The sequence below is a fragment of the Nerophis ophidion genome, linkage group LG07 (assembly GCF_033978795.1).
Source record: "Nerophis ophidion isolate RoL-2023_Sa linkage group LG07, RoL_Noph_v1.0, whole genome shotgun sequence".
NCBI lineage: Eukaryota > Metazoa > Chordata > Actinopteri > Syngnathiformes > Syngnathidae > Nerophis > Nerophis ophidion.
In genome coordinates this window covers 70,199,057-70,212,257 of record NC_084617.1, presented here as the reverse complement: position 1 = coordinate 70,212,257, position 13,201 = coordinate 70,199,057, and the positions used below count along the sequence as shown (strand labels likewise).

The window sequence follows — 13,201 nt, the reverse complement described above, 5'->3', positions numbered from 1 at the left end:
ACCAGATCCACTCAGCGCCCTGAGTGCGCCTAGAAATTCTGTCCATAAAAGTTATGAACAGAATCGGTGACAAAGGCCAGCCTTGGTGGAGTCCAACCCTCACTGGAAACGTGTCCGACTTACTGCCGGCAATGTGGACCAAGCTCTGACACTGATCATACAAGGAGCAGACCGCCACAATCAGACAGTCCAATACCCCATACTCTCTGAGTACTCCCCTCAGGACTTTAATGTGTAAAATGTATCAAAATGGTTTAACTATTCTGTATGTGACAGTTCGTAGAACAAATTTGATCACCTTGATGTAAGCATAAAAAAAATCCAACTCTTAGGTTACCTGAGTGCAATGCTGTACTGATCCATGGCCTCCTGGTAATCGTTAACGGCCACCAGGAAGTCTCCCAGCATCCTGTGCAGCACACAATCACTCTGATTGGCCAGGGCCTTCCGAAGCAGAGCGATCCCTTCTTCGTGCTTCTGTTCCCGACCTGCACCATAGACGGATGTTGGTCACTACCACAGTGTGTCATTTGGGTGTATAAGGTAGTCGAGTTCTGCACATACTGAGGAGTTCGGCTTTTTTCACCACAGCCTTGGTGTAGTCGGGCCTCTGAGCCAAAGCTTTGTCCAGTAAGGTTTTAGCTTTCTCCTGGGTCACAGGGTCCTCCAGGCACACGGTAGCAAGGATGGTCAGAGTCTGTGCGTTGGCCCCCAACGTCTTATAGAGGTTATTGGCCATCCCCATAGCCTCTCGGACACCATTGGACGCCAGGTAACAGTCTATCAGACCTGGAAAGACACGGCTGTTAATATTCGCTTGGAACTTTTAAGGGGCGATGAAGTCCGTGATGCCAACGTTGCCTTCATAGCAGTCAAGTCTGCATGGTGCCAAGCGCATGGCCTCGCGGAAATGGATGATGGCTTCCTGGACACGGCCCATGTTTCTCAACGCCGCCCCTTTCAGGAGGAGAGCCTGCACACTGTTGCTGTTCAACTGGATAGCCTTTGCTCCAAGGTAGAGTGCTCTGGAGTAGCGCTTGCTGTAAAAGCTGTGACAACTGACAACACAAACATAAACGTAAATATTCATCTACGACTGTCCACTATATGGAGTAATATGTACAACTAGATGAGGCAGTTCCTGAAGGAATTGCAAGTGAATGCTTCAATGCTGAAGTTGACCTGAAATCCGGTACATTTTTTTAGAATTGTTGAAGTAGAGCACACAATATTTTGAAGTAGGAACAATTTGAATTACATGACAAATGTGGATGTTGTGGGACTTTGAAAAATGTCCCATTGATTTCAAAGGGAATTTCCGGAAAAGCGGGAATTTTTTGGGAAAATAGAAAAATACTTGAATGGTCTGAATCAGGGGTGCCCATTACGTCGATCCCGAGCTACCAGTCGACCGCGGGGGGGGTGTGTCAGTCGATCTCGAGTCAGGCTTTTAAAAAAAATAGACCTAAAAATTAGTGATCATCAATCTTCACCAAGACGTCACTTAAATGACATTCACGGTACCGGAGGGTCTTGTGAGATGACGCTGGCTGCTGCAAGATCATTATTATGAAAATATGACCGAGAGGAAGGCGAGAAACACTTTTTATTTCAACAGACTCTCGTGCCGTACCTTCCGTCAAAACTCTAAAGGCCGACTGCACATTTTCTATCTTCACAATAAAAGCCCTGCTTCATGCTGCCTGCGCTAACTAAATACAGAGTCTCGGAAAACTGGCGTGCACAAGCGATCCCTCAGAAAGCTGGCGTGCACATCACTTGTGCACGCCAGCTTTCCGAGACTCTTATTTTGTTAGCGCAGGCAGCATGAAGCAGGGCTTTTATTGTGAAGATAGGAAATGTGCAGTCGGCCTTTAGAGTTTTGACGGAAGGGACGGCGCGAAAGTTTGTTGAAATAAAAAGTGTTTCTCGCCTTCCTCTCTGTCATTTTTTCATAATAATGAACTGGCAGCAGCCAGCGTCATCTCACAAGACCCTCGGGTGCCGTGAATGTCAATCAAGCAAGCTACGGAATTTGCCGCCAATGTTTTTCTTGTAAAGTGTATGGAAGCTGGATGAATTAGATGCCAAAAACCAACCACTTTCATGTGGTATTGTACAGAAAGGACAACTTTTTTTCTCCACCATTTGAAAATGTGGGCGTTATCATCATTACTGTCTGATTCCAATCAATGCAAGTCATCAGAATCAGGTAATACACCAACTTATATTCTTGTCTTCGTGTGTTACACATGCTTGTATTATCATTAAACACATTTAACTTGTTTACAAAAATGTCTCTTTCATAAATAAATAAATATAAATGATATATATAAATGAGGTAGATCCCCTCGAGTTGGTCAATTGAAAAGTAGCTCGCCTGCAGAAAAAGTGTGGGCACCCCTGGTCTGAATGATTTGAAATGGTTGGTGTTGGAATTTTTCAAAATCGGTGGAGAAATGTTGAAGTAGTAACATGTTGAATTGAGAAGTGGTATTACGGAATTCCTGGAATTTCGGGAAAAACTGAATTCTTCCAGTTCAAAAATACAACTTTGTTTTTTGTCGTGATTAAGAGGAATGTTTTGACGGTGGAACGGTTGAAATGCGTTGAAAAATGTGGAAGAAGTAGTCGCCAGAAACAAAGGTTGGAAATAGGGCATTAGAAAACCAGGAATTCTGGAAAATCCTGGATTTTTTTCAACTTCGAAAAAGGGTAGTTTAAATTTCCAGAATGGTGGAATGCGTTGAAGGTCGAATGGTTTGAATTGGTTGAAAAATGTGGAATTGGTAGAAGTTTGAAAAATGTCCCGAAAAACATGGATTTTTGGGAAATCTGGGAATTTTTGGAATTTGTCAAGGGAAACCTCGCAATTCCCAAATAGGCTGAACAGTTTGAAGTTGGAAATGTTTGTATCGGATGGAAAACGTGAAAGGTAGAGCGCGCCAAAATCTGGAGAAGAAGAAGAAGAAGTTTAACAACAAATAGGTGATTTTAGGGGTAGAAAACCATTTGTGTGAATGCTTTGGAGCATTCACACAATTATATACTGTATATTAGGACTAACAAAGTTAACACATTAACTATAAATTCCTTTAACGGCACTCTTTTTTCTTTTTTTTTAAAACGCGCATGTATCTCGACTCCTTCTTGACCCTTGGGCCATTCTGTAGCATGGGGAAATGTAATGGCCGCCTCGTTATTGTTGAGCCACAAGCGGGAAAACACCGAGCAGAAAAGTACAAAGAAGAGGGTACAATATTTTTTTTAGAATAAACAAAAAGTAAAAGTATTAATTCTCAGTATAATAGTTGTCTGCGTGCTCACATACTCACCCTGAAATCACCCAAGGTTCTGCATGCTGGTCCGAGATGTTGAACAGTCGTCCTCCCAGCACCTCGACATCTTCAAGGTGTCCTTCTCTGGCCAACAGGTAGCCATAGACATCCATTCCTGTCATACACAATGGCACTTTTGTACATTCTTGTCCTTTAACTTTACATATTCTGGATCTGAATGTAATGAAAATATGAGCTCACTGCACCACAAAGGTAAACAAACTTGTTTGTTTCAACAACTGTTTAAACTAAAGAAGAGTAAGTGGTGCACTTTGTTAAGTTGTTAATTAGTGTGTTTACTACATTATCAATTATTGCAAACTATAAAGACTTTCAAAATGTACAATTAATTGTTACTGTACTTACTCTCACCAAGTTTTGAGTAAATCAAAGACTTTCAGTTCAGTAAAACATAAAAAAATGTTTTTCCTGTATGACATTCTGACTACCATTTTGCATTTGTACCCAAGTATTGGGACATTTTCTTCAGCAAATGTTATTTATGCATGCAAGCACATAATAACCCATATTCCATCCATCCATTTTCTACCGCTTATTCCCTTTTGGGGTGGCGGGGGGCGCTGGCGCATATCTCAACTTCAATCGGGCGGAAGGCGGTGTACACTCTGGACAAGTCGCCACCTCATCGCAGGGCCAACACAGATAGACAGACAACATTCACACTCACATTCACACACTAGGGCCAATTTAGTGTTGCCAATCAATCTATCCCCAGGTGCATGTCTTTGGAAGTGGGAGGAAGCCGGAGTACCCGGAGGGAACCCACGCATTCACGGGGAGAACATGCAAACTCCACACAGAAAGATCCCAAGCCTGGATTTGAACCCAGGACTGCAGGACCTTCGTATTGTGAGGCAGACGCACTAACCCCTCTTCCACCGTGAAGCCCCTAATATATATATATATATATATATATATGTATATATACAGTATATATATTTATATATATATATGGCGTGGCTCAGTTGTGTAAGCGGCCGTGCCATCAACTTGAGGGTTCCAGGTTCGATCCCAGCTTCCACCATCCTAGTCACTGCCGTTGTGTCCTTGGGCAAGACACTTCACCCACCTGCTCCCAGTGCCACCCACATTGGTCGAAAAATGTAACTTAGATAATGGGTCTCAATATGTAAAGCACTTTCAGTCACTAAAGAAAAGTGCTATATAAATATAATTCACTTACCTGTTTTATAGAAACCATAAATATTCTGCTCATCATAAACCTCTAAATCAGGGGTGTCAAACTCAAATACAGAGTGGGCCAAAATCTTAAACGGAACAAAGCCGTGGGCCAAGGTTGAACAAATGAACCTTTTAATAGGGACCCAAACAAGATTTGCATTAAATATTGAACAAGCAAGGCTTATATAACTTTAGTGACATGCAAAATCCAGTTCCAAATAATAATAATAATAATTAAATAAATATAAATGGCATATCAAATAAAATTTAAATAAAAATGATATGCCTTTTTTTCTATTTGCAATCTTCTGAGGTAAATTTCACAATTTTTCCACAGGCTAATAACAAATTTGAAAATAAAATAACAATAATGAATGAAGCAAACATTCAAGCCTTGAAGTAGCAAGAGAAAATGCATGAATATAACATTAATTATTGGTCAGTTTGCTGGAAGTTTCCCGGAAGAGTTAGTGCTGCAAGAGATTCTGGGCATTCTGTTGTGTTACGGTGCGGATGTTTACCCGAAATGTGTTTGTCATTCTTGTTTGGTGTGGGTTCACAGTGTGGCGCATATTTGTAACTGTGCTAAAGTTGTGTATACGGCCACCCTCAGTGTGACCTGTATGGCTGTTGACCAAGTATGCGTTGCATTCACTTGTGCGTGTGTGTAAAAGCCACAAATATCATGTGACACTCTGTTAGTATGGAGGAAAAGCGGACCTGACGACAGGTTGTAGAGAACGCTAAAGGCAGTGCCTTAAATGCACGCCCCCAATATAGTTGTCCAGGTGGAAATCGGTAGAAATTCGGGAGAATGGTTGTCCCGGGAGATTTTCGGGAGGGGCACTGAACTTCGGGAGTCTACCGGGAAAATTAGGAGGGTTGGCAAGTATGAGTATTAGCGGTGAATGCGGTGTTACAGCGGCACCGATGCTGTATAACACCGGCGGGCCAGCTCTAATGATAACTGGATATTGCCTCGAGGGCCAAATTATAGAGTTTGACACCCATGCTCTAAATCATCAAAAACATCTTCACTAACAAAGACTGAAAAGAGTGAAGCTGACTGACTCATTGTTCTTGCCATACAACCTGAGGAGATTGAGGATTTAAACCAGTTGCCTTGTGCAAGGATGAAGCTGGTATCTTGAATCATGTGAAAGAATCTGCTCCTTTAAAATGAACAATGATAACTAAGCAGCATAGTAGTCTCTCTATTAATACATCCTCCTTCCAATAAGCCAGTCTCACCTTCCTTTGTAACGTCACTTTCACCAAGCAAAACAACCACCACCATAAAGTAAGGAATTGTTATTTTTTCCGTTATATACAATTAGGTTGATGACTGTAATTTATATGTCCTAATGTGTTCTGTGAACTACGTGACTTTTTTAGAGCTGCAGTAACTAGGCTAGGCATTAGCGTGGAAGAGGCTACTATTTGAGAGAAAGCAATGAATGTCCAGGAGTACCTTTGATGAGATACGGGTCCAGCATCTGGGCTTGTTCAAACTTCAGGATGGCGTTCTTAGTGTCACCTGCCCTGAAGTAGACATCCGCCAGACTCACCAGGAGGTCCACGTTGTCCCGCAACAAAGACTTCTTTTCCAGAGAACTGAGACAAGATGGTGGAAGATAAAACTAGTAAAGTAACTGTGTGCACATCAGTATCACGATATCACCTTATTTTTACATATATAATTGCTTGTTGATGATTTTAATTACAGTGGAACTTGTCGACGCCTCTTAGACTGGCTGACTGACGTCCACATGAGCGGTTGGCAACACATTTGAAACAGAAACCAAATATAGCAATGGCTTGCACATTTACTTGTGACTTTGGCCAGAGACATATAGGGAGAATAGGCGAAATGGATTAGTAAACCTACCACACTTTGTTGACAAAGTTTTTCTCGATTTCTGTATATCCATCCATCCATTTTCTACCGCTTATTCCCTTTCGGGGTTACGGGGGGCGCTGGCGCCTATCTCAGCTACAATCGGGCGGAAGGCAGGGTACACCCTGGACAAGTCGCTACCTCATCGCAGGGCCAACACAGATAGACAACATTCACACTCACATTCACACACTAGGGCCAATTTAGTGTTGCCAATCAACCTATCCCCAGGTGCATGTCTTTGGAAGTGGGAGGAGCCTATCCCCAGGTGCATGTCTTTGGAGGTGGGAGGAAGCCGGAGTACCCGGAGGGAACCCACGCATTCACGGGGAGAACATGCAAACTCCACACAGAAAGATCCCGAGCCTGGATTTGAACCCAGGACTGCAGGAACTTCGTATTGTGAGGCAGACGCACTAACCCCTCTGCCACCGTGAAGCCCGATTTCTGTATCTATTTATGTAAATTATTCTGTTTCGAATATTTTATACTCTTATCTAATGTAGTTGCTGCAGAAATTCTGGTTAATGTTTTGTATACAATGACAATAAAACTCTCATAAGTGTAAATCGTTTTTGGGTGGCTATATGTCTAAAAATATAATTGTTTTTTGTTTCGGGGCGGATCATGGTCTGGATTCAGAACTTTTTTTTATTGGGAGGTAGGGCATGGAGATGGTCTGTGCTCTTAGAGTGCTTTTATAGTTTTTTAATGCATTTTTTTTTAGTTGCTTTGGTACAATGCAGGTTAATACGGCATGCTTTTATTTTGAAGCTTTCCTTCCACTGAACGGTGGGCCACTGTGTGCATGTTTCAATGCAGTCTAACTAAACAGAACAAGTTATGTTGCTGCTGTCGTTTTACACAGTTTAGTGATAATAATGAATTTACCTATACTACAACACATGTTGACATAAACGGCCTGATTTTTCAGTTCTCAGTCCTTTAGTTCTCAAATTTTATGTTGTCAAAAGCCATTAACCTTGTATGTCGATGTTTCATTTTTTTTTTTTCATTTCATTTTTATTTATCTCATTCATTGATGTGCATTTAGAACGATACATAATTATATCACAATTATACAATTTAAATTCACGTAATTCCTGAGAAGGAGCAGGATGAAGAAAATATTTTAATTTCCTGCCCCCTTTGACATAGTACATTATCTTACTTCATGAATATCATTTAAGCCGACACATATATGTCAATTTAAGCAGACACTTTTTAGTAATAAAAAGGTCATGGTGCCCCAGAACTTGATGAGTTGCTCGACATAAATGCGTTTTCGATATAAAAGAGGCTAAGGCTGGGCAGTATGGCTGATAAATAATGATATTTTTATGACTTATTCAAGCCTCCCAAGAAATACAGTAATACAACTTCCATTCTTACGAAGGGTGCTATTTATCGGTAGAGAATGTGTCCGGTAGCCAGGTGGTATAATAATTAGAGGTGGGCCCCCCTTAGATTTCATTACGATTCAGGAGCTAAGATTCGCTTACAAATCGATTATTGATGCATTTTTAATTTATATGTTGATGCAGTTTTACAGTTTTCATTTTACTAAATATGGATTTATCACTTGCAACTTAAAAGAAAAAACTAAAAAAGTAAAATACCTTGAAAAAAGTATTCTTAGATTTGATTACGATTCAGGAGCTAAGATTCGCTTAAAAATCGATTATTGATGCATCTTTAATTTATATATTGATGCAGTTTTACAGTTTTCATTTGACTAAATATGGATTTATCACTTGCAACTTAAAAAAAACAACTAAAAAAGTAAAATACCTTGAAAAAATTATTCTCTATCAAAATGTAAAAATAAAGATAAAAGCAAGAAAATATTTGTCTTTAAATGTATGGATAACATTTCTCTATAGCCTTTTTAATGGACATTACAAACTAAGTGATGGGGTCGCGTTCACACCCCACTACAAAATTGTTTTACCTAACATAATAAATAGTGATTAATAATCGTAATTTCAATATTGATCAAAATAATCGTGATTATAACTTTGGCCATAATCATGCCATTTTGCTTAATTCTTTCATGTCACATTTTTGTTCATCTCTTTTGTCCATAAGGTGCTATCTTGCATAATTTTGTTTTTATTTATTTGTTATCATTTTAATTCTGCCCTATTAATTTGTTTATAATGTTCGTGTTGCTTTCATAAGCACCTTCAATTTCTACTTGAGATACATGAAAGACAGTGTTCTCATCTACATTAATGTTTCTTCTACAAAGGAAATAATTTTTGAAAGTGTCTGTGATTTTTTTTTTTTTTTATAAAACTTGGTTAAAATATTTCAGTGTAGGTACCTTTTAAGTATTTTGCTTAATTCTTACATGTCACGTTTTTGTTCATCTCTTTTGTCCATAAGGTACTATCTTGCATAATTTAGTTTTTATTTATTTGTTATCATTGTAATTCTGCCCTATTAATTTGTTTATAATGCTTGTGTTGCTTTCATAAGCACATTCAATTTCTACTTGAGATACATGAAACACAGTGTTCTCATCTACATTAATGTTTCTTCTACAAAGGAAATCATTTTTGAAAGTGTCGTTTGTGATTTTTTTTTTTTTAAATAAACTTGGTTAAAATATTTCAGTGTAAGTACCTTTTTGAAAATGTCGAGTACATTTAAAAATACAGCAATAATAATAATAACCGTGATCATTTTTGATAAGAAATGTTCATACTGTGACATCCCTAATTTCTATAATTGTTTCCAATAGAGCACAGTTTGCCTACCAAATGGTGTTGATGGCCCTTTGATTATCACCGGCATGTATGAAGGCATACGCCTTTATCCAAACAGAGAGCCAGTCCAGGTTGGAGGCACTCTGCATGACATCCATGGTCATGGACGCCACTTCAGCTCCTTTGACTGATAGAGACAAAAGTCCTATGGAAGGGAAGAACAGATAACTGACAAACGTGTTTTTACCAGACGAAGGGAGGATCAAACATTTTGACGATCGTGTCAGCACACGCTGCAAAGCTCACAGGCAGATATGAACAGGGGAGGTGAGGGAGACAAGAAAGTTACAGTGCTGTACGGTGCGACAAATTTATAGAGAAAGCGCTCCTAAAAAGAGATCATGCGACTTAAAGAAAAAAACTGTCGCACACGTGTGAAGTATATATAAGTTTATTTTTATAAATGTCTAATGATAATGTCAATGAGGGATTTTTAATCACTGCTGTGCGGAAATTATAACTAATATTGATACTGTTGTTGATAGTATTCATTTTTGTTTCACTACTTTTGGTTTGTTCTGTGTCGTGTTTGTGTCTCCTCTCAATTGCTCTGTTTATTGCAGTTCTGAGTGTTGCTGGCTCAGGTTTGGATTTGGAATTGGATTGCATTGTTATGGTATTGCTGTGTATTGTTTTGTTGGATTGATATACAAAAATCCATTTTTTAAAAATAAGAATCGATTCTGAATCGCACAACGTGAGAATCGCGATTCAAATTTGAATCGATTTTTCCCCACACCCCTAATATATATATATATATATATATATATATATATATATATATATATATATATATATATATATATATATATATATATATATATATACACATACATATATATATATATATATATATACATACATATATATATATATATATACGTATATATATATATATACATATATACATATATATATATACACATATATATATATACACATATATATATATACACATATATATATATATATATATATATATATATATATATATATATATATATATATATATATATATATATATATATATATATTAGGGGTGTGGGGAAAAATCGACGATTCAAATTTGAATACATTTTTCCAGTTCAAAATACAACTTTGTTTTTTGTCGTGATTAAGAGGAATGTTTTGACGGTGGAACGGTTGAAATGCGTTGAAAAATGTGGAAGAAGTAGTCGCCAGGAAAAAGGGTGGAAATAGGGCTTTGGAAAACCGGGAATTCTGGAAAATCCTGGATTTTTTTGAACTTGGAAAAAGGGTAGTTTAAATTTCCAGGATGGTGGAATGTCTTGAAAGTCGAATGGTTTTATATATATATATATATATATATATATATATATATATATATATATATATATATATATATATATATATATATATATATATATACATATATATATACATATATATATATATATGAAACTTATCTCAACTGCATTATGCCAGATATTTGAGGTTTATTTTTTAAGTAACAAATTAATTTCACTAGTAATTAATTACATTTATTAAAGAGTAATTGTGTTAGTAAATCAATCACATTTTGTTAAAGTAACAAGTAACTATTATTAATGACTTTTTAAAAGTAATATTCAGAACAAAGCCTGTCACGCAGCATCATGAAGCAGCTGGAAGGTTGGTGTTTCTGGCTAACATATTTGTGTGTAAAAAAAACACCATTGTTAAAGGTCAGTTATTTTCATCTTGCTGCTGACATTTAAACATTGTCCTCCTAAACAAGGGCACTTTTTTCACGTTTTGTTCTATTGTGTTTTTGTTAGCTGAAGAATTGAGCATAACTAAATGTATTTTAAAGAAGATTGGAGATTATATTACACTTTTATTTTATCATTTTTGAGGCTTTTTTTTCTTATCTCATATCACCTCTTAAGTTAGGATCTTATGTAAAACCTAATTTTCTTACTTGTTGGTACCTGTTTCTGTGTATTTGGGATCCCCATCAGTCCCGAAAATTCCAAAAACAAGGCATGATATTTAATAACGTCAATGAATATTTCCATCCATGGGCCAAACTATATCGAGATATGAGTTTTGATTTATATCGCCCGCCCTACACTTGTGTTAGCGACAGTGCCAGCACAGTTTAGGGATATTTTCTGTGCAGGAAGACTTATGATGATGGCATTGTGTTTAAATGCCTGAGGGCACATGTGTACATTGTTTGAGTGTTAATAATAGTTAATAGTTAATTTTTTATACAGGAAAAAATTTGCATCGCAATTCGGACATGGACGATTATAAAATCCATTAGTAAACATCGATAATCAATGTATTTATTGTATTCAGACAGTTTTACAATTTGGTTGACTGCAGGGATCCGACCAGCTCCTACAGTATATAATAGGGCACTTATGTTTCAGTTTTGCACGCATTTCTATGAATTTAATAAATATGACGGTCATTTCTTATTATTAATGCACAGTTTTTAAAAATTGAAAGTGATAAAAGCTTATTTAGTGAAACAAAAAGAAATGTGAAACTGCATCAATATACTCAAATTAAAGATGCATTAATAATCAATTAGCTCGGTTAGTGGAGTGGCCGTGCCAGCAACTTGAGGGTTGTAGGTTCGATTCCCACTTCTGCCATCCTAGTCGCTGCCGTTGTGTCCTTGGGCAAGACACTTTACCCACCTGCTTCCAGTGCCACCCACACTGGTTTGAATGTAACTTAGATATTGGGTTTCACTATGTAAAAGCGCTTTGAGTCACTAGAGAAAAAGCGCTATATAAATATAATTCACTTCACTTCACTTCACAATTTTAAATCGAAACGCAGCTCCTGAATAATAATCGTAATAGAATCGTGAGGTGGCCAAAGATTCCCACCTCTAGTTAATAAGGAAATTGTGATATTTCAGACATTTCAGAATGCAACAAAAATGTGTCTGTGCTACAAAAATAATTATGTGCTAGTAATTTTTTTCATTTAGTAGCACCGGTGCTATTAGTGAAAAAGCTAAGCGTACAGCACTGTGTGAGATTATGTGTTGTGGCCGTGCATACCAATGATTGCATCCATGGCGAGGGGGCACTGTCGGAGGACTTCTTTGTAGCTTGTCACTGCGGAGCGTTCCTGGCCAGCTTTTCTGTATAGGTTTGCCAACATCATGTTGATCTAAGGTAAAAACAATATATAAAGAAAAACTATTAGGAGATAGTCAAACATTTAAAATATTTGCATTTTTTTCCAGTCCAGTTCAATATGGGTGTGAAAGATGCCTAAGTTCCCTTTCTGTACTTGGGATGGTTTGATCCAATACTCTGGATTGGTATCGGTCCAATATTGGCCAAATTTACTAAGTCAGATATTTATCTACATGTCTCAAGTTAATGTGCAAGCAATGGGTAGATTTGGTTTTGATTGACAAAGACAGTCTGAGGAAGGGCTGTCAACATACAAACCCCATTTCCACATGAGTTGGGAAATTGTTTTTGATGTAAATATAAACAGAATACAATGATTTGCAAATCATTTTCAACCCATATTCAGTTGAATATGCTACAAAGACAACATATCTGATGTTCAAACTGATAAACTTTTTTTTTGGGGGCAAATAATCATTAACTTTAGAATTTGATCCCAGCAACACGTGACAAAGAAGGGGGAAAGGTGGCAATAAATACTGATAAAGTTGAGGAATGTTCATCAAACACTTATTTGGAACATCCCACAGGTGTGCAGGCTAATTGGGAACAGGTGGGTGCCATGATTGGGTATGAAAACAGCTTCCCAAAAAATGCTCAGTCTTTCACAAGAAAGGATGGGGCGAGGTACACCCCTTTGTCCACAACTGCGTGAGCAAATAGTCAAACAGTTTAAGAACAACGTTTCTCAAAGTGCAATTGCAAGAAATTTAGGGATTTCAACAAGCTCTACATAAAACAGGAATGGGAAAGAATTCCTCTTTCAAAGCTTCAACAATTAGTTTCATCAGTTCCCAAACGTTTATTGAGTGTTTTTTTTGTTTTTTT

General features: G+C 37.6%; 1 protein-coding gene across 1 annotated transcript in view; it reads right to left on the bottom strand.

Moving 5' to 3' along the window:
• anapc7 (anaphase promoting complex subunit 7) overlaps positions 1–13,201 on the bottom strand; it is a 31,618-nt gene that overhangs the window by 6,243 nt on the left and 12,174 nt on the right. The window contains exons 4-10 of the mRNA XM_061907019.1: positions 12,233–12,344; positions 9,201–9,354; positions 6,013–6,155; positions 3,336–3,453; positions 862–1,058; positions 565–789; positions 338–488 (exon numbers count right to left, since the gene is read on the bottom strand). Coding sequence (XP_061763003.1) covers positions 338–488; positions 565–789; positions 862–1,058; positions 3,336–3,453; positions 6,013–6,155; positions 9,201–9,354; positions 12,233–12,344 — 1,100 coding nt within the window. The remainder of the gene's footprint in view (positions 1–337; positions 489–564; positions 790–861; positions 1,059–3,335; positions 3,454–6,012; positions 6,156–9,200; positions 9,355–12,232; positions 12,345–13,201) is intronic.